Source organism: Monomorium pharaonis, chromosome 3 (assembly GCF_013373865.1).
Source record: "Monomorium pharaonis isolate MP-MQ-018 chromosome 3, ASM1337386v2, whole genome shotgun sequence".
In the NCBI taxonomy this organism is placed as follows: Eukaryota; Metazoa; Arthropoda; class Insecta; order Hymenoptera; family Formicidae; genus Monomorium; species Monomorium pharaonis.
The window spans coordinates 18,817,235-18,844,834 of record NC_050469.1 but is presented as its reverse complement, the minus strand read 5'-3'; the positions used below and the strand labels follow the sequence as shown (position 1 = coordinate 18,844,834).

At 35.1% G+C, this 27,600-nt stretch overlaps 2 protein-coding genes across 2 annotated transcripts in view; one reads left to right on the top strand and one right to left on the bottom strand.

Moving 5' to 3' along the window:
* Positions 1-27,600, bottom strand: part of LOC118644709 — a 159,994-nt gene that overhangs the window by 85,148 nt on the left and 47,246 nt on the right. The window lies entirely within an intron of this gene.
* LOC105832513 overlaps positions 1-27,600 on the top strand; it is a 62,709-nt gene that overhangs the window by 1,842 nt on the left and 33,267 nt on the right. Inside the window, exons 2-5 of the mRNA XM_036283846.1 lie at positions 862-1,048; positions 1,341-1,458; positions 1,557-1,667; positions 2,355-2,474. Of these exons, the coding sequence (XP_036139739.1) occupies positions 862-1,048; positions 1,341-1,458; positions 1,557-1,667; positions 2,355-2,474 (536 nt within the window). The remainder of the gene's footprint in view (positions 1-861; positions 1,049-1,340; positions 1,459-1,556; positions 1,668-2,354; positions 2,475-27,600) is intronic.

Genomic DNA, 27,600 nt, shown 5'->3' with positions numbered 1-27,600 from the left:
ACACACACACAGAGAGAGAGAGAATTATTAATCTCTGAATGTGTAAAAGAAGATTCGTCAGTAGAACGGTATAATGCCTCGGTTAGTAGGGCAATGCTCGAGTAACACGCACGTTATAAAATAGGCTGAACAGCCCGCAGCGAGAAACGTGGACCGTGGACCGTGTACCGTTAGCATACCTCGGTAACTACGAAAGAATATCTCGTAATCATCACTGATGCCGACACGATGGAACGTAATATCTGTTAGCCGTTATCCACGATTATATCAAAGATTTTATATAAAAATAAAAAAAGCTAGTAACCAGAAATAAATAGCTAGTAACCAGAAATTTTGTCCAGTTACTGGTTAAAAACAAGATGAATTTCTACTCGGGTATAAATCGGTTACAAAATAAAAAAATGATATACATATATTATACATACATATTATAATAACATTTAGATATTTATGTAATATTTAAATCTTTTTTCTAATTTCTTAAACAAAATTAACTCAAGTACATTGTAGTTAAAATATAAAAAAATTAAATTTTCTTTAAAGATTTTCTCAATTAATGTAGTCAATTTTTAGTAAATATATAATTAAAATAATTAATCTTTTTATAAAGCAAATTGAAATTCTTAAGCGGAATAGTAAGAGATGTTTGCGATACCCTCATCTATATAACTACTTAATATGCGCGTGCGCATATTACACTCTGTGTGTGTGTGTGTGTGTGTGTGTGTGTGTGTGTGTTTGTGTGTGTGTGTGTGTGAGGGGACAATTTTATAGCATTTTAAATTATCCATATATATACTTTGCGTGTGTGTGAGTGTGTAATTTTTTATTTTGTACAAACAAAATATTATTGTCCTTCAGATGATACTTTTGTGTGCATCATCATACGCCGAAGAAAAATCCAAAAATACTAAATCGGTTATTAATGACGAGTCTATGCGAACAGATGAACCTCCAGAGGGATATTATGCGTTTGTCGAATCACCGAACGCGGAACCACCTAGAGTTCGGCCACCGCCCTACATTGACAGTGATAAAGAATGTCATGGTAGGTCCGGAATATGATGAGTAAAATGAAATCTAAGATTAAAGCTAATTATTTATATCAAATCAATTATATCAAAACCGTTATATCAACACTTCAGCATTCTTTTATAATAGCGTTTAACATTTTATCTGCTATTTTATACAAGAAAGTGGATCTGTATTTATTAATTAAACGGTTCAAGTTTGTATTTTTTAAAGAAATTATTATGTAATATTGGCTTCAAACTAATGATTCTCTATACCAACATTATCATTAACATATTTTACATTCGCCATTTATATTGTTTTTTTAGATAGCAATAAGCATGAAAAAGGATTCGTTTCGATATATAATATCTGCGGAGATTTGAACAAAGGCTACATTCCGCGGAATCCAATGAATCAATATGTAAACGGCTCATCGTATCCTTTGTAAGTGAATAATAAATTAAGTAAAATCAATATTTATTTAGATCGTGATATTATAAAATGATCTTACTAAATTAGTCATTTGTAAATTATTTTTGCAGCGCCCTGATAAAGAACCATACTCTTAAATTCCTGAGCAAGGCGTTACCGATTCTCAAGGCTGACGATTCGCTACCAAAAGTCGCCAAAGTGCATCCATTGTCACAAAATTCGTAAGTACCCCGTTAAAAAAATCAGATGGAAATCCGGATAGTTATTCACATGTATGTGGATTTCCATGAATTTTAGATGGTTTTGTATGGACAACCATAGAAAATCCATACAAAACCATCTAAAATCCATGGGAATCCACATATATGTGAATAGCCATTTGGATGTCCATCTTTTCAACAGAGTAGGCCAAAGCGCTCTTATATAACAGATATACCAAATGCAATTTTCTATAAATTAAACTCAAAGTATACAAAAAAAAAAATCAATTTTGGTAAAGAGGGTAACTAAAGGAGGTAACTAAAAATTTAGATAAATCTGAAAATAATTTTGTTAAACTATTATAATAATTGTGTAAGATAAATAATTATTTAGTTCAATAAAGTTGATTGCTAGAATATCAACATTATATTCGAACGTTCTTCAATAATTATTTTGAGATAATGTAGACTAACAAAATTATTTTTATACTCTTATTTAGCTAAATTTTTAAATAATTGAGTAAAATTGTTTTCTCTGTATTTATAACGCTTTTTCATATATTTTCGCCGTTACAATTTTTAAAATAAATATACACAATATATATTTTTCTGTTAACAATAATAAGTGAAAACTAGAAAATTAATTTATCATGTATAATTTTTACCTTGATAATTCGACGTATCAAGCTAAGAATCAATCTTTCGTAGCGTTGATACGGATGAAGAAGAGAAACATGGTAGAAGTAAAAGATCTAGTCTGTTGAATTCAACTTTAGCCATGGAGTCCAATCGAAATGGTCGCAAGTTTTGTGAAAATGGTAGTGGGGTGTAAGTATATATATTTTTTTAATGTCAATTTTCAAATTCAACACATTAGATTCGCAATATTTAATAAGATGCAATATTGAAACAACCCGAGTAGAAATTAATCTAATCGATGTGGTTTAAAACCTAGCACCAAGATAGTATCGGCTAGATTAAAACTTATAACTTATCACTGATTAGTTACTAGCTATATTTTTATAATCAGTTTTTGTGATGCAATGACTATCTAGTCACTATCACCAATAAAACAGTTATGTGATATCCACGTGGAATCTACGTGATTTACATGGATTATGTAGGTGCCTGTTTTTCCACAAGTTTTCCACATGGATGCAATATTCTTTTTTCATTACTGCATCGAATTTTTTTATCTTCGAAATGTCTATTAGATTTTCTGTGAATATATCTGTTAAGAAATATTTATAGGGAATTTACATAGATATTTCGAGAAACGCCGCGCGCTCGTCCGCCAGTTAAAGCACGGCGCCGTCGACAGACGGTTTAACTCTTTCGGGAGTAAGGTGCAGCCGACGCGCTACATAAAGACCACCCGCAGCACGATTAAGACAAGCAAAATTAGCTTTCTGCTTGATATGGAAGAGGACCGCCACATATTACATTTATAATTTGTTCATTTTAATTGGGTGAATAATTCGCTACAAGAAAAGTGACCTTCACTCTAGTCAAAAATAAAGATAACTTATCGAGCGAAAAATTCATTCTTATAAGAAGTGAGATGTCACTCCATTTCGAGTGGCCGTATTTTCATTCGCTTAGAGTGAAATTCCATTCTTTTGGAGTTACGTTTCACTCCAAGGAATTTAGAGAGTACGTATATATTACGAGGATTCCCAATAAAACAGTTATGTGACATCCGCGTGGAATCAACGTGATTTACATAAATTATGTAGATGCAGGTTTTTTTACAAGTTATTCACGTAGATGCAATGTTCTTTTTTCATTGTTGCATCAAATTCTCCAGGTAGCAAGGTGTCGTATAATTGACGTCATTATTTGGTCATTTTTATGACGAAGCAGACGTCATAAAATGACATCTAAATATCATAAAACTGACGTACATTTGTCTCATCTTAATGACGTCATATATTGACGTCAAAAATACGTCATTATTTTCATATTATTGACGTCAATAATATGAAAACAATGATCTCATGTAGCACCAAAAGATTACAAAAACATTGCAGAAACCTTACATTGAAATATTGTAATATTGCATGGACGTTGCGAAATGTTTCTGCAATGTTACTGCAAGCTTGCGGCAACGCTGAAATGTTCGTCCTGAGAATATTACAATGTAAGGCTACTGCAATGTTACGGTGCAATGTATTTGAAGTATTGAAATGCGTTTCTATAAATATGCATAAAACTTCAAATTTAGTAGATAAACTTTGAGAATATATAAAGACAAGGAGAGATAAAAAGAAATTTGTTGCAATTTGTGTAACTTTATCATCTTTTTGCATCCAAAATTCGAATAAAAAATTGTGAATTTATGCAATTGCAATGAATTTTTTTCTTATTTCTCTTGAATATTTTTATATATTCTTAAAGTTTATCTATTAAAATATATTAGAAGCATAGTAGAAAATTAGAAAATTATTATTACATTTTATATAAAGAAATAAAAACTTATATACACATTATTCTATTATATAAGTAGTATTATTTTTATTAGGCAGCAGTATTTTAGTTATTGTCAAAAGCAATAATATTAATAAATACATATATATGAATTTCCTAGCATTAATATTTATAGCCAATTAATTGCATTTTTTAAGATTTATAATAGAACAGTAAATTGAACAATTTTTCAAATAAAAAAATTGCTTAATTAACTGTTCTTCTATTATAAACCTCAAAAAGATTACCCAGTAAGCAAGAAACATTAATCAACGTTTTTGAAACGTTAATTTTAGAGAAATTTCTTAACATTATAACTTAATGTTTTATAAATATTTTTTAAATGTTACTTAATATTATTGTTGTCTTCCCACTATACAAAAAAACGTATTTAATATGTTTCATAGATGTTCTTCTGAAACATGAAATGTTTCAAAGACTCATACTGAAATGTTTTAAAAATGTAACATAAACAGTTAATGTCCGTATTCAGATACTTGAAACGTTATAGAAATATTTCTTGATATTATATCATAAACATTTTTTAAAAACAGTATTTAAATGTTAATGTGATATATTACTATAATAATATTCATAGCGATATCATAAATATCTTATATGAGATCCATTTTGATAGTTTCGATTAGATTGATTTTTTCCTTTATTTTATAAAATTTATGTTTTTACAGATTTAATAAAATAATGCATTTACGCGCGCGCGCGTTTTTTTTCTCAAGAAAAACTTTTCGCCACAAATATAACTTTTCTCTTTGCACTTTTTTACTTATATATATATGTATGTCTTCAAAAGGCAATAAAAAATACGATATAGGCCCCGAGAGCTTATTATAATAGCATAGATTGATCCGTTTTGTGTCATTGTGGGTGGTCTGCTTATGTAGCCTTTGGAGTGTAAATTGCATTACGAGAAAGGTGCCGTGTGCGTCGTTCCCTATTGGCGGTCCGCAAACTACAGCGCGGCTATTGCGACCATATAAGATTGAATTGATTTGTTGCACATATTTATTTAAAAAATGTTTTACACACATACACGCGCGTGCGCAATTGGGTAGCCATAATATTATCTTTTCTTTCTCTCTATATATAAATATATATATATATATATATATATATATATATATATATAATTTTCAATTAAAAAATTAATTTTTATTCTATCTATAAAAACGTGAAAAATACATTTCTTAAACTATGGTTTTAAAAACGTTTCCGTTGAGACGTTTTTTATTGATGCTTGATGGTTAAAAAACATTAAATACGTTTAGAAAACGTTTATAAAACGAACATATGCTACCTGGGATGCATGTGCGCATGTGGCACGTATTTTAAATATTTCGAAATTATGTTTCAGTAATATCTACAAAATAAAAGTAAAATAAATGTATCAAAATTAACATATTGTATATTGCAACTGTGAAACGTTTAGAATATGTATTAATTGTAACATTACTTTTGAAACGTTTACGATATAAGCAATTATAAAATGTTTCTATAAAAATGTTAATGAATTATCTCATAAACATACAAGTAGAATGTATTTTTTGATACCTGTATGAGACAATTTGAAATATTTCATGTATGTTTCATGTTTAGTGGGTTAATATTATTAAAATATTTTAAAAACATTTATTAGATGTTATTTAAATGTTTTTAAACGTTATCCCGTCTAAAAATAATAATGCATAATAATGCAAAATAATGCTGTTGTGAGTGTGATGTACTCACAAGAAATGTCGCAAGCGATATAAGGTGTCAAATGACACCTCGCGCACCACCCGATTGCTTAATAAACAACACCCAAAATCTCCTGATTTTGGGGTGGAATCTGCATAGCTAGCAATTGCTGGCTAAGCAAGAGCAAAAGGCCAGTGACTAGGAAGTACTCTCCCCGGTTACACACAAAAAATCGGTGTATATAAACACTGAGGTACAGACAACGAACGGGCTTTGCTACACATTATACAGCGACGAACGTATGTTGCTCATCCTTTTATATTTGTCATGGGTATAACGAATTAAGTCAGTGTAACTCAGTGTAATCAAGATAGAAAATATATACACATTGTTATACGACAATCGGCTACAATCTCTCAAGAAACCTGACCCGAGGAGTATCGACGGACGATCCCAAATACCTGTGTCCTTCTATCCAATAAGGGCCACAACAAATCTGGTGGCAGCGGTGGGATCCACTGTAAAAAAAAACCTAAAAGAAAAATACTCCCTAACGGACAAACGGACACAAAGCCAAGAAGAGGACAGTCAAAAAAAAAAGAGCGGAAGCCGATCAGAGCGAAACTCGCCAAAGATCCTGCACAACGCAGCCGAGCCATTCAGCTGATCTGCGGATCCGAGATCCAGCAAAGAAGACAGTCATTGAGCCAGAGCTCCGCCATCGGACAGCGCAACAGCGATAGCGACGTAATTGGAGAAGACACCGACCTACCGCATCGTGACTCACCAGCCAAGCGGCGAAACGACGGATAGCATGCAGCGATATACTGCGTTAATGTAAGTCCGACAAATCTTGTAAGCGAAATAAATTATAAGCGAGCGCGTCCGAAAACCCGAAATACGCAGGCCCCCGGTAATTTTATAGTTATCGAAAAATAACACTAGCAAATAAATTAACAAAAGCGAATGTTAGACGAGAGAAACTTATACGAAACGCTTATACGAAACGAATCGTGACTATTCAGCAAAGCGGCGGCGCGATCCATATATTATTTGGAACTGGATCTTACATGGCGAGCGGCCCAAGCCCTTTGCGAGGAACGAGATAACGTTCGTAGGGCTTTAGAATATTTCCCCGAAGGCAATAACGATCTACCCGAGCACGTAATACGCGAGCGAGAATTTCTATTCGCGAGTCTCGATTCCAGTTTATTCGACAACAACGCAGTTGACGCGACTCGACAAGACCGCGAGATCAGACGGACGAGACGTACTTTAGCCGAACTCCGAGCCGTGTATCCTCACGAGGTGAATTCTTATTAACCTCATACGATTACGATATATTTAACCCCGAAGAAATTCTCGAAAGATACACAATGAGTGCCAACGAACAAACACAACCATCGGGAGCTCAACAATCGGAAATTCAACAATTTATTGCCAACGCCGAACAAGAAATACAACAAATTCATCGGGAGATAACTGAAAATCCTGCCGAACGAACCGCACGACCTAATATGGCGCGTGAACGGGATGATGACATTCGAGCCACCCTGCGAGTTTTGATACAAGAAATCAGGGAAATACATATAGAAATTGACGCTTTACGTGAAACGCAATTAAAAACATAACATACGCATCCGCGATTTTCGATCGTCACATCACGGCAGACGTGAAACAGCGTTCGAAAATTCTGTAGATAATCGCGCGACACCAAAGAGGCCGCGGAATTCTGACGTTAAAAGAGGCACGAAATATGATCCCAGAGATCGATGGTACTTCGAGAGACCGAATACGCGAATTTCTAAACGCAAGTACATATGCCATGAAAAGTATTCATTTTGCTGACGAGTATAACTACTTGAAGCCATACTTTGCACGAAATTTAAGGGAAAGGCCATGATGGACTTCCACACTCGTGACATAGAAAATTTTGAGCAGCTAAAAAGGGAACTAGAGAATGAATATCTGGGCAAGCGTAGTACTGCTCATCTACAACTCGAATTCAATTCTCTAAAGCAAAAATTCAATGAGACCGCTCAAGAATTGAAAAAGAAAAATATTAACGTGGCCAATAATGACGCGTGGCCAATAATGACGTGGTCAATATTGACGCGTGGCCAATATTGACGTGGCCATTATTGACATAGGCAATATCACGCGTGGCTAATATTGACGTGGGCAAGATCACGCGTGGCCAATAATGACGCGTGGGCAATAATGACGCGTGGCCAATATTGACGTGGCCATTATTGATGTGGGCAATATCACGCGTGGCCAATATTGACGTGGCCAATATTGACGTGGTCAATAATGACGCGTGGCCAATAATAACGTGGCCAATATTGACGTGGTCAATATTGACGTGGCCAATATTGACGTGGCCAATCGGGACCGTGGCCAATATTGACGTGGGCAAACGAGACGCTCCCGAACTATATGAGTCCATGGAAGAAGGAAAAAATTACACTACGGAACAGCAAAGAGCGATACTGGAGAATATTAAGGAACAAGCTCTGTATAATTATCAAATAGATTTAAATAAAGATATAAAATTATTGGTACGTGCACAGCGATACCACACGCTACAAGAAGCCATCGCAGGAGCAAGCGCAGAAGAAAAGGTCAAGGGACCAAATGCGAGAATCAATGGATACAGAAAAGATGCCCAAATCGCATCTCAAAATGATCAGAACCCGACTCCTCAAAGCGGAAAATGCGGAAAAACTGGTCACGACGGACGAGAATGCCGTAGCAGCCGGTATACCAATCGCTTTGCGTTACCGCAACCGGAGAAATCACGTGTCAACACAGTCGAAAATTTTGCAAACACTGCAAAAAACGCGGTCACACTTGGAATGAGTGCTGGCACCTAAACGGGAAGACCGTAAATAAAACGTCAAAAAGCCTTCAAGGACCATGAAATAATAGCTTGAAAAATAATAATACGCGAGAAGCGATCGAACCGCGAAGGAAAAAGAACTCCAATTCCGAGTCCAGCAGCGAAGAAGAAAGAGAATCAGCCGGAAAGAAAGATAAGTGCACGCGGTCATATCAACTCGCGTCGGTAACTCGAGCCGCCCAGCGGAACTGCGATCTCGACCAAGTTACACTTTCGATACACGGTCGGTCGGGAGAAATTAATATGCTTTTTTATTCCGGCGCAACGATTTCGCTGATACGATTAAATAAACTAAAAGGGAAAACCAGAATTTCCCCGGAAAAAATCACCCTAGCAGGGGTGACTGGCCATCAATTGCATACGATTGGAAGCATGCAGGCACATATTAAATTAGGTAAACAAGAGATAAAGCACATCATGTATGTGGTGAAAGATGACTTCCCGATGGAATACGACGGGATACTAGGCCTCGATTTTATGAAGAAACATAAAGTAGCCCGCGATTACGGCAAAGAGGAACTGCAAATTGCAGGTGGCACTTTCAAATTAAAGCCATACGGAAAAATCACTTTGAAACCGTGCGGTGAGACCATCGTCCGAGCTATAACCAATCGAAATCAACCCGGGGTGATACAAGCTATAGAAACAAAGCCCGGAGTATACATTGAGCGATGCATGGTCAAACCAAAAAATTTAACGTGCGCAATCAGCATAGTAAACACTATATACTGATAAGCCGATGAAAATACGCACGCCGCACGTGATCATTGAAGACTGTGACAAGAATGATCATCAAATATATGCGGTTATAAAAGACGAAGGAAACAAAATTCGAAATCGGCGAAAAAGTACTATTATACGACGAAACGCTCCGACGCGGACGATCTAACAAACTAGACGCACAGTGGACTGGATCGTATACCGTAACCGAAAAACATTCTGATGTAAATTACACAATAAAAAAAGGAAGAACGACAACCCGCGTACACGTGAATCGATTAAAAGCATTCATAGAAGCGAAATTAAAATTTTAAATACGTGTAAGTGCGATTACAGACAGTCAATTTAGCGCATACAAGCAAACGCACTTTTCAAGGTGCATACTTATGTCAATGTCATTGTATTGATTTGTTAAAAAAAATGTTTTTTTCTTCCTGCGAGAGAGGGATGTGGTAGCCCACAAATATAACTTCGCATTAATCTATAACACAAGATTGTAATTTTATGAATAGCTCGTCTACAGCGGACATAACAATACAATGTATCTATGTATGCGTGTATGGAAAAAAAAATTCTTGTTAGAGCTATAAATTATGTAACATTATATTGCGCGAAAAAATTTCTACGCAAAAACATTATATTGAACACTTTGCAAAAACTTATGCGTAAATGTTTGCGAAAACTCAGCCTCCTCGTTTTCTTCTTAATAAGGGGGAGGGATGTTGTGAGTGTGATGCACTCACATGAGAAATGTCGTAAGCGATATAAGGTGTCAAATGACACCTCGCGCGCGGACATTGCCCGGCCTACATACCGGGCGTCGCACCGAGCAATGCACTCGATTGCTTAATAAGCACCACTCAAAATCTCCTGATTTTGGGGTGGAATCTGCATAGCTAGCAATTGCTGGCTAAGCAAGAGCATTGACCAAAGGCCAGTGACCGGGAAGTACCCTCCCCGGTTATACACCAAAAATCGGTGTATATAAACACCGAGGTACAGACAACGAGCGGGCTTGCTACACATTATACAGCGACGAACGTATGTCGCACGATCCAAGATATTTGTCACGGAAATCAAATCAGTGTAACTTGTAATCCAGAACGAGTAAATATATATAGTGTTATATTACAACTGGCTACAGTCTCTCCAAGACCTGATCCGAGGAGTACCGACCGATCCCAATTATTCGTGGTCCTCTATCAAACAAGAGCCACAACAATGCATAAACAACAATGCGTAATCATGCAGGAATTTTGGCTGTGTACATACAATCGTGCATTACAATGTACAATCGTGCATTACAATGTACAATTGTGCATTACGATGTACAATCGTGTATTACGATGTATGATTATATCATTGATAAAATTCATACATAATTGTGCATCACCGTTTATGCATTATACATTATCAAGAGGCACAGTAGTGCCTCGCGCTAAGTGTACGCGCGCGAGGCACTGCCGTGCCTCTGTTTACGCGAGACATCGTTTGCGAGATTCCGTAGATTATCCTATCTCAATAACAGCTGAATCGATTGATTTCTAAATAAGCTTAATGGATAGCTTGCATCCGATTTATATAACAAAAGTGTTTTTATTTTTCCGCTACATGACTTATGAGCAAAGATATCGCGATTTAAAGTTTTGCATCAAGAGTAAAATTTTTAAGAAACGTCGTAGTCATTTTTATTATCGTCATCGTCGCCAGGGACAGATGGTGGGGATTTGTACTTTTGCTTTTCGCGCGATAGATGATTACGAACGTGACAGGGACACGAGAATTGACAAAAAGTGCATGTTCGTGTCTGCGAAAGAACAGAACGAGAAATTACGTGTCTTGATTGGCGGTCGAATCCGCTTGTCGATGTAATGGTTAATCCGCGGCGAATTTCACGGCGGTGATGTGACAGTTCGTGGTTAGTGACGTGTTGACGTGCGTACAGTGAAAGGCATAATTATTACATTTCCAAAAGTATCCCAGCCACGGGTCTCTTGGTTCACCCTGATTTGTATTCAATAGAGGTATAAAAAAAATGTATCCTAAAAATTCTGCAAATATAAATAAAAACAATATTGCGTAGTTTAAAATAACTTATTAAATTATATATATATATATATGTTAAAAATTATTATAATATTAATTCTAACAGATCCTCATCCTTGACGAGCCTACATACGGTATCGATCCTGAATACGAAAAGCAGATATGCGATTTACTTATGGTAACTGATTTTTTTAAGTAGATAGTTTTAATATAAAATATGTAATAAAATATAATAAAGAAATTGTATGAAATACGCAATATCGTTTTACAGGATATAAGAAAAGACAAGACAATACTAATGCCAACAAATTCCATGGAAGCTGCAGATTTTGTTGCTGATAGAATCGCTATTATTGCAAACGGAAGGATTGAATGTTATGGGTCGAAAATGTATCTAAATCGTCGATACAGTAAGATTTAACCATCTCCCCCCCCCTCTCTCTTTCTCTCTCTGTGTCTCTCTCTCTCTCTCCTCTCCCCTTTCCTCTCTTCCACTCTACACTCTACAGTGTGGCTTGGACTCACCGAGTAGGGTCAATTTCTTAGGTAGGTATAAATATCTATTTCCAACGTTTATCTTTAATTTGAAATTATTAACAATAAACTCCCATATATATATATATATATACAGGGTATCCCAGAATGAATAATTCTTATTTCACAGAGTGAAAGAGAGTAAACTTTTAAACTAAAAGTTGCTTTACTAATTTTGGCTTAGATTATTATTTACTAAATTATTAATAAATGAAGTTGATTAATCAGACGGCGCGCGGCCGGTGTATGCAGAAGCGTAGCGTGCTATGTGGCTCCACGTTCTCTCCGCGCGCTTATCACACATTCTCTTACTTAAAACTTTATTTTTATTTTTGATATTAATGAATAACTAGATAAATAAATAAATTTAAATTAATTAATAAATAGAGAAATAAATAACTAAATAAACTAATAAGTAAATAAATAAAAATAAATACAATTAGAAATTATTTCAATTTCTTATTATTTTTTATTTTTTGTTGTTAATTATTTATTTGTGTACTTGTATTTATTAATTTAAAATATTTATTTGATTTAATTACTTAATTCTCATAGTTGACTTAATAGCAATAGGCAAAATTAACTACGGAGAGGGTGTTATACAAAGGTATAAAAAGGATTGTTGATAAAAAGTACTAAAATAAATTGTTAGTAAACAATTTGTTTAAAGAATTTTTTAAAGAATTATTTCAGCATGTGTCAATTATTAGAGTGATTTCTTTTGTAGCGAAGGAGCTATCAATAATTCGGTGCTATTATTTTAAATTCAAATAATAAAAATTCGTATATCTACCATTTTTTATTTTTTTCTTATCATTTGAAAACTTTTTTTAAGAGAAGAGGAAGGAGTAAAACGAATTAAAACTTTTTTTATTTAAAAGTAAAACATTTTTTACGTAAATTGTGGGTAAGATTTGTTTGACGTTTTACTTAAATAAATCGGCTCTTTTCAGAGCCACTTAATAGATAACAGTTGGTCCCTTTTAGGGCCACAAAAACCTAAAACGTGGAACAAATCTTAGCCACAATTTACGTAAACATGTTTTACTTTTAAATAAAAAAATTTTAATTTTTTTTACTCCTTTCTCTCCTCTTTTAAAAACGTTTTCAAATAATAAGAAAAAATAAAGAATGGTAGATATATGAATTATTTTTATTATTTAAATTTAAAATAATAGCACTGAATTCTACGGGAAAAATTGCATAAGGAACGCATAATGCATGTCGATATTAAGAAATTATATAAAAAATTGTTTAAATATTTTTTAAAAAACTGTTTTTGAATAAAAATTGATAGCGCCTTCGCTACAAAAAAAATTACTATAATAACACAGGCACATAAAAAAAAGTGGTTGGGCCGGCGGACTAGACTAGTCAATCCTTATGTATTTCGACCCGCTGAATCCGAATCCAAGGTCAGAATTGCAAGGTTAGCTCTCATTTTCTAACCTCAAAAAAATTTTTTTTTTAATGTTGGTCCGGCGAACCAGACTAGTCAATCCTTATGTATTTTGACCCGCCCCACACAGCACACTTTATCCTAGGGATGTCCCTAGGATGTCATTTTAGGATATCGCAATATCCGTGGACCGTCTGCGATATCCGAGGGATATCCAAGGGATGCACAAATGTCCACTGATTTGACATCCTGTAGATATCTCAAACGATATCCAGAGGATGTCCAAGGGATTTCCTGAGATATCGTAATATACCCTAGTGAAAAAATTTGTCAGAATTAAAAAAATTTTTTTCAGGATTTCTGATAAATGTTTCGATTCTTTATAATTGAAACGTTTCTCGGAAAAACTTTAAAAATAAAAAATTGTGATTAATTTAAAAAATTTTTGAATATTTGTAAGTATTTTTGAGAGTTTCTAAGAATTGAAAAAAACGAACAAAAAATAAAAAATTCTAATTATTTTTACGGCAATTTTGTAAGAGAAAGAAGACTATAATATAACATGTTTCAGCCAAGCCACAGTCGTACCTGTTAAAGCATGTTTAATAGTTTAATATCTCTATACCTGAAAAAACGGTCACCCATCCAAGTGTCAACCCTCGCCGATGTTGCTTGACTTCGAAGACCGTACGCATTCTAACGCTTCGTGGTGATCCATAAACACTTCTTGTTTATGGATTCATATTTGTTATAGATCATTACAATAGATGTTGTCAGAAGGATAAAACATGTATAGTTAACTTATATTTTTATAAATAAATATGAAGTTTTACAATTTTTTTTACTTTTTTTACTATTTTTATATATGCGCGCAAAATAGTATGTAGACTAACTTATTAAAAAATCTGTTTTTGCTCTGTTTGTATAAAATAAAACAATTTTTTTAATGTCATTTTTTATAATTTTTTAGTATATGTGGCATATTATTAATATGCCACATTGTTTCCATAAGTGTTTCCATAAACTTTCTTTATGTTCTGACGTTTTAATCTACGTTTCTTAAAGATTTAATTTACACTTCTGTCACTTTTTTGTTACATTATAATTAACTTTCCCTTTACACTTGATTTATGCTCCATTAATTGTAGAGATAAAAAAGATATGATGGGATATTATTTGGATGTAATAGGATATCGTAAGATATTAATGAATATCTTACAATATCTTATAATATTTTAAGATATTTTTTGGAGATATCGAAATATATTAATAAGATATCATATGATATCTTAAGATATTTTACGATATTTTAAGATATTTTTGTAGGATATTCCGGGAGCTACTCATTGAGATATCCGTGGGATCGCCTTCGTCTGTCTGGGATAATTTGGGATATCCTCAGGATAAAGTGTGCTGTGTGGGGCTGAATCCGAATCCAAGATCAGAATTTCCGAATTGGCTCATTTTTTCCTAATCTAAAAAAAAAATTTTTTTATGTTGGTCCGGCGGACCAGAATAATCTATTTTTATGTATTTTGATCCGCTGAATCCAAATTTAAGGTCAGAATTGCTCAATTGGCCGGATCAAGATTAAAAAAAAAATTTTTTTTTAGATTAGGAAGAAATGAGCCAATGCAGCCATTCTAACATTGAATTTGGATTCGGCGGGTCAAAATACATAAAGATAGACTATTCTGGTCCGCCGGACCGACATAAAAAAAAAAATTTTTTTTAGGTTAGGAAAAAATGAGCCAATTCGGAAATTCTGATCTTGGATTCGGATTCAGCGGGTCAAAATACATAAGGATTGACTAGTCCCCAGGTAGCAAGCCCACGTCATTTTGACGTCCCAAAATGGTCATATCTGGTCATATGTCGTCAAAATGACCATTTTTTTACATGACCTAAAATTGACGTCATGATGACGTCATTTCGAAGTCATATTTCAGTCATGATCTGACGATTATTTTCCCAGACAGCACACATCCAAAATCGGGCAATTACTAGCAAATTTTACCCTGTTATTTGCATAAAATATGCGTCATATTATTACAACAAGCCTTGCCAGCAAAAGCTAAGCTTAATGCGGACACACCTTGTTGTAATTTTGCTGGAAAGGTTTGCTCGAGTTTGCGGCAAACTTCGCGCAAAGTTTGCGTCATTTTGCTAGCTGGGTAATTACAGATGATAATAGACGACGGCGAAGTGTACGCGGATTACGATGAAGGTCTCGATAAAGAACAACAACGAGATTAGAGATTGCAGCAACGGGAACAATCAGAGCCTACGAGCAAGCGAGCGTCGGCCGAGCACCATCATTTTCGTTAAAGGCGAGTTTGTGGTGGAATATATTGGCGAATTGATCAACCAGATAGAGGCAAAGCCAATGGCACATAATAAGATTTTATACAGTCTACTCTGTAGCCTATGTATATATGTATAGTATATATATATATATATATATATATATATATATATATATATGTGGGTGTGTATGTGTGTGTATAAACATAAAATTTAATTGAGAAATTGAACGAACTTACCGTGAAGTTCGATTACAATTATGCTGTCTCGTCCGGATGGATGTATTGTAGTAGCGTTCCGCTGCACTATCCTCAACAGGTATATTTAAAGATATTATAAAAACATTATAATATTATTAATAAAAAACTGAAGGTGGCGTGTATGGCGCACACGCCGCGTATGCCGCGCTCGCGCTTACGTATCCAGGGTCCTTCATTAATTCAAAGCCAACAAATCTGTTCCTAGGAAGCGGGTGGGAGGGGTTGTCCATCCGGACGAGACAGCATAATTGTAATCGAACTTCACGGTAAGTTCGTTCAATTTCTCAATTATGCTACGTCTCGTCCGGATGGATGTATTGTAGATATTTAAAGCACAGATTTGTTTAATAAAAGTTAAAGAAATAAACTTTTATTACAATATTAAAAACAATTTATAGGTTTAAAAGTATCTCAGTTAATTGACAATAACAAAACAAACATGTTAAACAACTTAAACTGTATTAAGAATTGTAGTTTGAAAAGTAGAGGCTTCGACTATTGGCCGATTATAGAATCGCGCAAAAATTTCAGAAGACTTACTCCAACCGGCCGTACGCCGAATTTCGTCTAAACTAACACCCCTACTGGCCGCGAGAGATGTCGAGGCGTGCCGGGTAGAATGAGCTGAAAAAATTGAAGTGTCAATGCCAGCCGCATTGAGCTCTGCTTTAACCCAACGGCCTAAAGTTTGAGCAGAAACTGCGTTATAGGGGGAACGAAAAGCAATAAAAAATGAATCACAACTATCTTGTCGAAGCTCTCGAGTGAGCTCAAGGTAGTATTTCGATAAGGTAAAAACACATAGTTCTGGCTTAGCAACAAATGGCTTAAAAATAAGTAACGGCTGAGATCTTCCGATTCCGGAAGTCTTAAGTCTTGCTGGAACTTTAATAATTAATGAATTCGAAATAGAAATATTAGAAACTTTCATGGATGCGAGAGTTTGCAATCTCTGCGCAGTAGTAAGAGCCAAAAGCGTAACTAATTTTTTAGACAGAACTTCGAGCGAAAGACCTTCATGAGGGTATAACGAAGCTAAATGCGCGACAACCGGAGAGGGATCCCAAATAAAATCATAACGCGGACGTTGAGGTCTTAAAATTGCAACCCCTCTGAAAAATCTCTTCACTAAAGGGTGAGATCCAACCTCGTCAGAGGAGAGCAGAGAAACAGCCGATCTGTATGTGTTCAGCGTGGAATATGATCTTACTTGGGATAGAGAAATGGATAAAAAATCAAGAAATAACGAAATTGGAGGAGAGAAGCAGCTGATCCGTTTTTGCTGACAAAATTGCCACCATAACTTAAAAGGTTTGGCATATTGAGCAACTGTCGAATCTGAAATCGAGGCTAGCGTAGCCTCCAACGCCGATACAGGAGTACCTTTGGTTAAAAAGGCTTGGCGGATAATCTCGCGGCTGCCAGGGAAATTCTGCTCCATGCCGGGTGAAAATCTCTGAAAGGAGAGGATAACATGTTAATGTCAGGAACAAAATGAATCGGAGGACTAGAAACAAGACGGTTAAATAAAGGGAACCAAGGCTGGGCCGGCCACCAAGGAACTACCATCACCCCCTCTGCTCTGTCAGTAATGATTTTGCGTAAAACTCTTAAAATCAAATTGAATGGAGGGAAAGCATAGAAATAAAATCCACTCCAGTTCAAGGAAAAAGCATCAACTGCTTCCGCATGAGGATCTGGGAGCCAAGAAATAAAACGAGGGCATTTTGCGTTGATAGTTGTGGCAAAAAGATCAATGTCAAACTGACCGAAAAGAGAATTGATTCTGTTAAAGTAGCCCTGTTCTAAAGACCATTCAGTATCTACAGAGACAACTCGAGATTCAGCGTCTGCCTCAAAATTTTGAGCTGAAGGGATATATGCAGCATATAAGAATAGATCTCGATCTGCACACCAAGACCAGATTTTTCTAGCGAGATTAGAGAGATGTGGAAACTTGATCGAGCCCATGCGGTTGACGTATGAAAGAGCGGTAGTATTATCGACTCTTAATAAGATCTCACAACTTTTTAGGTGAGACGCAAAGGATCTTAAAGCGTGAAAAATAGCTAAAAGTTCTAGGTAATTGATGTGGTTTAGTTTTTCTTCTGCGGACCAAAAACCGTGAGTTCGAGCATCACCACAAACGGCACCCCAGCCTGTTAAAGATGCGTCCGTAAAAATTTCAAGACTGAAAACGCCTGATCTAATAAAGTTGCGATGCGCTGAGTTCGCAAAAACAGATTTCCACCAAAGAAGGTCCTCTCTAATCGAAACTGGAAGAGACATCTGAGCATCAAAATTCTCGTCTGCAGCTACGAGAGCTAGAAATTTTTCTCTCTCCAGGATCTTGGTATGTAACATGCCATACTGTACTGCTGGGCAAACAGATGTTAAAGAACCGATGTAACTGGCAAGAAATCGGATTTTGCAGAATTTCATACCTAAAATAGTAAGTGTCGCCTGGAGGAGTTTATTTCGTCTGTCCGATGGTATCGAAATCGAGAAGGATTCGGTATCAAATATAAAACCAAGGTATCGACAGGACTTCGTTGGGATAAGCATGCTCTTTCGTTCGTTGATTTTAAAACCTAAAGATAAAAGTAAGTCTTGTGTGACAAAGATATTTTTCAAACATTGATCGTAAGATGATGCTATAATAAGAAAATCATCTAAGTAAGTAACTGACAGAAAGCCCTTCTCTCTAAGAGAGTAAAAAACTGGTTTTAAAATCTTCGTAAAAATATAAGGGGCAGATGCTAATCCAAAGGGTAGAGCTTTAAATTCAAAGAGTTGACCCTTAAATCGAAATCGTAAGAACTTTCTATCTTCTTGGTGGATTGGAAGCAGTAAATAAGCGTCCTCTAAGTCGATGGACGCGAGAAAATCGTCCGGGGAAATAAGGCGGATAACTGTCTTCCAATCCTCCAGTTTAAAGTGTGGAGCAATAATAAATTTATTTAAACGTTTCAAGTTTAAAATAAATCTCCAGCCGCCCGAATGCTTTTTAATAATAAAAAACGAAGACAAGAATTGACCTTCACAGTCAGAGACCGGCTCGATTGCTCCCTTATTACACAACCTTGAAATTTCTTGAGAGCAAATCTGTTCTTCAGACCGAGATAAGAAAACAGAAGACTCTGTAAGCTGAGGAGGCGGATGGTGACTAAAAGGTAGCCTATACCCCGCAATGGATTCTAAAATTACTGGATCAGAAGTAATTTCTCTCCAGCGAGAAAGAAATAAAGAGAGTCTGCCAGCCGAATGTACCTCCTGTTCGTCTACCTCCTCCTGGAGTGAGATCTGTGGCGATATGACGACCTTCGGCTGCTGTTCGCCCCTGCACTCCTGGTCGTCGTTGGTCTCGAATTCCGTGTAGGGGCTCGGAAGTTTCCCGACTTCATAGATGTCTGGATTGGCTGCTTAATAGGCTGTTGAACCTTTCGCGCAACGATCAAGGGGGTCTTTACGATGTCCTTCGAAGATTTTTCCATCGAAGTTGCCTTTTTTATTTCCTCACCAAATGAGGCACCAAACAGAAAATTGTCCGCAGGGATAGCATCGGCAGTATTTTTGGCGACCAGATTTAAAGCAGGCAGGATCTGCGCCCTTCTGGACAAGGAGAAACAATAAAAAAGGTCTGCTAGAATCTTCGCACCATCATTGACCTTCGCTACCGCCAAACGCGCCTCGGAACTAAGAGTGCCTTGGACTTCCGGTTTGAGAAAATCCGAGATTGCCTCGCCGAAAGCGCATAGCGCAACGCCCATCTGATCCTGATCCTTGCAGTTAAAATCATCTCGTTTAACTATCGAGTTGTTCTTCAAGGCCGCTCTACATTCCGGATTGAGCTTGGGGGCTCTAAGGAAGGAAATCGCATCGGAAGGAGAGAATTTTCTTAAAAGCGGGTCTCGTTGTTCTGCCAGAAGACCTTTCCGAGTAAGATCCTGCCACTTAAGAGTGACCAAGTCGTTCCAAGGTGCCTCCTCTACTCCTTCCCGATCAGAACCAAATAATTCCTTTGTAAGGGCATCCGCATTAACCTCCTCAAGGGTAGGAAATGAATCATCCACCAGGGTAACAATATTGGCTCGAGAGGACGTAGGAGATACCTCAACCTCCTCCGCCTGATTACTTACCGCATCTGAAAAATACCCTGATATCATGCTCAATCGAAAAAAGGCTGTGTCGTTATGCCGCCTGTATTCCGCAAATACAGACCCAGCAATCACGTACACACCTGTAATATGCGGATCCACTGGCCCCTCCTGACTCGCAGGCGCTGCCAGAAAATTGACCTCCGATCCGGATCTCGATCAGTTATTAATGGTGACGTCAGCCCAGTCCTCGGAAAAAGATTCACCTTGAATCTCCTGGATATCCCGATGCATCGGAGATGCGGAAGAGCAATGGGGGGGAGGGCAGATTGACGCTCTATTCTCCTTATGAGATAAAACATCAATAAGACGGGATAATTTTTTCTCCAGGCTCGAAATACGATCACCAGAGGATGACCTTCTCCTCTTCCTACTATTATGAGAAGATTTTCCCATCGTAGGAATTAATAAATTAATAAAACTGAGAGACTATAAAAAATATATGTCGAGGAATCGCACAACAGGAAAACAATGAAGGACCCTGGATACGTAAGCGCGAGCGCGGCATACGCGGCGTGTGCGCCATACACGCCACCTTCAGTTTTTTATTAATAATATTATAATGTTTTTATAATATCTTTAAATATACCTGTTGAGGATAGTGCAGCGGAACGCTACTACAATACATCCATCCGGACGAGACGTAGCATAATTTCTGTTATAGTTGACAAGTCACAATTATTTGTTGCCTAGACGATCACTCGCATGCTGCAGTCATTGTCTGCAATGATATTCGTTCCACGATAGTCGTTAAACAATGGATATACACTATATATCCCAGAGAGCACCGAATATCGTGCGAACATTTTACTCTCATACGGAATGTACTGTGATCGTACCGAATATACGTAAAACATTCATATAACGTCTCAGTAGAAGGTCATTTTGGTATATCCTCAAGATAAATTTAGAATATAGCGACTGAACTTTGCAACTCCTACTGAATGTACTGAGATTATATCTAATATACTCAAAACGTTCATAAAATATCCTATAATATATCTCATGTATATCTATCACATATGTTCAAAATATCCGCGTAATATCGAAAGTGAATCATGTCAACGCTATCTGTGATCTGTAACGTTACGCATTTTCGTCTGCCGTGTGACGCAGACACGTGGTAAAGTGTAGGGTGTGAACGTGCGAACACGAACTCACGGACAACGTGGTTTTTTCAGGAATTATGCCCAGGGGGCATAACTCTGGGTATGCACATAAGATATAATATAGTAACGTAAACTATAATAATAATAATATATATATATATATATATATATATATATATATATATATATAATTAAATACGCTGGGGTGCTTTGGGAAATTATGCTCAGATAATTGTAGGTTATAACCTAAATAATATATATTATATATATATTATTTAGGTTATAACCTACAATTATCTGAGCATAATTTCCCAAAGCACCCCAGCGTATTTAACAGATATTCACTTCATTTCTCGCGATAGCTTCCTGATGTGCGAAATGATTAATTCCTCTTCTTCTTTCTTTTTGCTAATTTTGTATGTATAATTCCTTGTTTCCCAGATAACAAATTGTGAAGGCTCACGTCACCCTCACGGTGTGATTATCACACGTGCGTGCAATACCACAATCATATTGCCCTCAATATTCAAGACAAAATAACACAATGATTAAATTTTACGATCTCTCTCTCTTTCTCTCTCTCTCTCTCTCTCTCTTTCGCTCGCTCGTTCGAAAAATGTTTATTATTTTTATTATTTTATTATGTAACACTCAAAGCTCATATTGCTCGCACGCATGAGTGTCGCATGTATGCGAACGATGTGAGTTAGAACACTCACATGAGGCTCCTATCGCCCGCACGCGTGCGGCACTCACGTGTGCGAACGATATGAGTCTCAAAGGAGGACGCATCTGCATGGTGCTGTGCACTGTGCAGTCATACTGTGACGATTAGTACACACGCGTGCAAGCACTGTGCAGTCACTGTGCAGACATTTTGTTATCTGGGTCCTTATTCCTCTCATTATGCATGAGCCCATATAATGCGAACATACTGTAGACATATTGTGAATATATTAAAGATATACTTTAGACATACGTATAACATTCTTGAGATATATTCGGTATATTTTCACAAACTGCCAGCAAAATTCTATGGGATAAGGCACGTGGACATAGTACATTATGAATGTATACTCGGCATATCACAGACGTATCTCCAATATTATACGAATATTGCAATATACTTTCGCAATATCCTACTATTGTTCTTATAATTTACTGTGCTGTCTGAGATATGTGTGTGATAATTACAAAATACTTTAAGCTGATGGTTTAATTGATATTATACGTATGATACTTATTTAATTAAAATTGTTTAATGTATAATCTATCAAAAAAATAATATAATTTCTTAAATAAATATTTATATATTTATATTTATATATTTTATTTTGTTTTTACCCTTTTATTTAATGTAAAATTTAATTTTGAATACCGCTTTTCATCACGTTCATAGGACATCCATCGGACATATTTTAGGGATAAAGCATGTCCACCAATTTCATAAACCAATATCCCATGGACGTTCATAGAATGTCCGAAGGATGTAAAACAGATGGCCTGTGGATATCTTCAATATCCGTAAAGGATGTCTTACGGATGTCATTAGGATATCCGTGTGCTGTCTGGGTGACAGTAAAATAACAACACGTTGCCTTCATTTGGCTATCTGGGAAGCTACGTTTTGATGCTCAAGCGCATCTTACAATTCCCCCTTTCTATCTTTCCCGAAAAATAAAGCTAAGAAAATTAAATTTAATAAAAAAAGAATTATACCCATCACTAAGATCTGATGTAGACCGTTAGGCGATTTAAAAACTCATTGATATGTTTAATTTTTATTATGTTTTTCATCAAATTACGATAGTGTTTACACCACTCATATGGTTTAATTCTCTGAAATTTCTTCTTACAATTCGTGGTTACTGTCATAAATAATAAATCATACATAATTTTTCTATAAAATTTTCTCTGTGTAGATCAAGAGACATGGTAGTGGCTCGCGCCAAGTGAAAGCGTAGTTCTTTATGCGAGTACGCGACTTGCGAGCACCCGAGATTATCGGATCTCAGAAACGGCTAAACGGATAGAGTTCTAACTAGGCTGAATCGAAAGCTTGGGGTCGATTTGTATAAGAAAACTATTTTCATTTTTTCTCTACGTATCCTATGAAAGGAGATATCACGATGCAAAGTCCAAATGTCAAAATTTTCATGTAAGATACGTCATCGTCGACTTCAGAAAATGTCACTTTCACACTTTTGATACTAAAGGCGTTTGTGTGCTATGACTTAATGAACGCGCATTCAGGTTATTTAGGAACCTGTCATACCAACGACAACCTGTCATACCGACGAAATATAGTGGCATGATGGCATAAGCAACGGTCACATTTGCGTGCTTCTTGGACGTTTTGTTTCACTCATAATAACGTCTAACGTTAATCACATGCGTAATAAAACGGAACACAGCCATTCGCATCGTCACTACGGCGTTTGTCTCCTGTGTAATGGGTTATGTGGGTCGCCAGGAGTTTGCGCGAAGTGACGTGCAGTGTGAGGTTATGTTGTAATGGCAGTTCGTGAAGTAATAATGCATATTATACCGTTATGTTTAATGCAAGGTTTACGATGTCAGCAGGAGTAATGGAATAGGAGTAAGAAGTAAGAAATACGAAATGAGGTTTGCCTATTTCGTTTACTCCTGGTTTTTAATTGGTAATAATTGCCCATACATTGGTCATAAAAGATACTTCTTATACTTAAACCTTTTAATATTGGGTGCGTTTGGAAAAGCAAATCTGAAGCGTCTGGAGGCTCTGTTGAAACATTCTGTCTTTGTTATTTATTGGCATCGAACAAAGATAGAGTGAGGTAACAGAGCACTCCGACGTCTCAGATTTGCTTTACCGAACGCAATAATTTAACCACATGCACAACTCTACGTCACACTTTATCTATTTAATTATTAACACCAATGTAAAATTAAATAATCAGTAAGTAAGAAGCTTAGATTTTACACTGGTGTCGATGAAATAGATGAGATGTTGTGTGATATATAGAATTGTGAATCGGTTAAATATTGTTGTAAATGTCAATCAATATTCACAACTATTAATTATCCAGATAGCCAAGCCTGATTAAGCATTTTGAAGAAACTAATGCACAAAATGTGTTGCTAGATATTTGCTGTATATTTGCTGACATCAAAGTAGAACACGTTACGAATACAGCAATATGTCTGCTTATACATGCAAACAATTGGCGAAATTTTCCAAGCAAACGGTTCGCAATACTCGTATGTTATGTTGTCTACAACATGACAGCAACAACACATATATAATAATTTTCATTTGTTATTGCATATATACCTTCAAACTATGAAGTTTTTTAATTGTAGCTTATTGTATAAAAATTGTTGACAATATGAACTTTGTCACACGTTTACAACTTTTCAATAAAAAGACGTCTATATTTTTGAAATTTAAATATAATTAATCTATAGATATTAATTTTTATAATTATACATGCTTGCAAATATATATTATCCCAGGTAAACCAGGTAGACTATAATATATATATATATATATATAAATTTAATTATAACTTTATTAATCATATTACACATAAACATAGTTACAAAATAAAAGATAAATATGAATAAAATTAGCAACATATTATTCATTATTATATAAAAGAAAATACTTTATCAATGATTTATTATAGAAATAAAATATAAAATAAAATAATTTTTTATACATATCCCAGGTAGTAAGATTTGTACAAGTAATATTTTGTAAATATTTGTAAATCTTTCATAAATATTTTTATAATATTTATGATAAACTTTATGATCTGTCAAATTTAAGACCACAAAAATATTTATAAAATATTTGAATAAATATTTATAAAATATTCAAATAAATATTATAAATATTTTATAAATATTTTATAAATATTGTGTGCTGTCTGAGATATAATTTAGCTTTATCAAAAGAACAGAACAAAAACATATTTTTATACGTTATTCTACATGTTATTTTGCATACGTAAAAAGCAGTAAAAAAACTGTAAATTTATATTTATTTATAAATATTTAACTATACGTTTCATGTTTTTGACATCTATTGAACTTATCTATGACAAATATGTATTCATGAGCATCAAGTGTTTATGGATCATCGCGAAGTGCTAGGTTGCATACGATCTTCGAAGTCAAGCAGTGTCGACAGCGGTTCAGAGTTGGATGGGTGACCGCAGAAGTTTTATTAGGCAATGCCAAATGTGAGTATATTGTCAGCATATGAGCATTCATTATTTGACATGTGTTGCCGTCATGTTGCTGTTAACATGCTGTTGGTTGCAGATGGCATACCGATGATAACAAGTTGCCGTCAATTTGTTGTCAAGACGCTGTTAATCACGGATGGCAAAATGACAGTACGAGTTGTCGTCAAGTTGCTGTCACAAATCACTTTTTTGCGAGTAGCAAATTGATGCTGACATGTTGCAATCAATTTGCCGTTGTTAGAATTAGAATTCACGTGAGTTCAGTTCGACAGACATAATGCTGACGCACCTTGTTCTAAGTTTGTCAAAATTAGTTGCTTCAATGATTGTTGGCGATTTGACAGCAAACTCGCTGCATTTGGCTATCTGGGTAGCTTGAATAAAACTTTAAATAAATGTTTTTAATAATACTAATTTTTATTTTCTAGTATACTAGTAACATATATATACAGGGTGTCTGGTATTTTATTATGGGATGTTTATGAGCAGATAGAGCGCATGAAACTAAACAAAAAAGTCCTTACCGTTTTTCCATTTTCGCAATAGTTAACAAGTTAGTGACTTGTAAAATTTTCTGTATTAGCCCGGCCTACCGGCAAATGCAAGCGCGCCGAGCGTTCGGCCGCGGCGGCCGCCCTCCCCAGCGCTTGAACCTTGAGATTGCAAGGCGCGCGGGGGGAATTGTTACAACAAGCGACAATGGCTACGCACAAGCGACGCGTAACGCTAAATTCTCCCTTTGAGTTATGATAGTTCCTTATTTTTTTTAATGAAAATAAAATTTTTTAACGACAAAAAATATGTGTGTACGCGTACATACATGTGTACAAAAAATATTAGTTCTAATGCTTAAAGAAGTGATTACTAAACTTATTTTTTTAATAAATAACGATTATTTAAAAAAAAATATTTTTTTGATGATAGTCTTAAACGTCGTAAACTGTCATTATAAATTTTAAAAGAAGCTGTTATCATATGCTCGAAACAAAATTTATGCTTCTTCAAAAAACATTAGAAAATTTTATCGATTAAAATGGAAATGACAACCAAATAAAATGTTTGTTTCAACTTTATATTCTTAATTAAAAATTAAATAACTAGGATATTTACATTTTTAATAAAATTAATCTTTGTGATAGACTTATAATACACGGAAAAAACTTTATGATAAAAATTACTATGGTAAGTAGTAAACGCGGGCCAAAGAGAAATTATGAAAATTTTTATTATGTTTTTCAATTATGTTTTTCATCAAATTACGACAATATTTACACTACTTATATGATATAATTCTCTGAAATTTCTTCTTACAGTTCGTGGTTACTACCATAAATAATAAATCATACATAATTTTACTATAAAATTTTCTCCGTGTAAATTTACAAATATATGAATTTATTAAATGTTTAAAAACTTATAAACAATATTTATTTAATTTAAGAAAATTTTAGTATGTACCCACACAGCACACTTTATCCTGAGGATATCCCAAATTATCCCAGACAGACGAAGGCGATCCCACGGATATCTCAATGAGTAGCTCCCGGAATATCCTACAAAAATATCTTAAAATATCGTAAAATATCTTAAAATATTATAAGATATTGTAAGATATTCTATTATATCATATCGTATTACATCCAGATAAAATCCCATCATATCTTTTATCTCTACAATTAATAGAGCGAAAATCAAGTGTAAAGGAAAAGTGAATTATAATATAATAAAAGAGTGACAAAAGCGTTAATTAAATCTCTAGGAAACGTAAACTAAAATAAAACATAAAGAAAATACACTTATCGAAATAATGTGGTATATATTAATAATACTAAAAAATTATTAAAAAATGACATTAAAAAATTTTTTTAATTTTATATAAACAGAGCAAAAACAAACTATTTAATAAGTTATTCCACATGCTATTTTGCATGCATATGTAAAAATGAATAAAAAACTAAAACTTCATATTTATTCATAAAAATATAAGTTAACTATACATATTTCATCCTTCTGATAACATATATTGTAATGATCTATAACAAATATGTATGCATAGATAAAAAGTGTTCATGGATTATCACGTGGCGTTAGGATGCGTACGGTCTTCGAAGTCAAGCAACGTCGGCGATG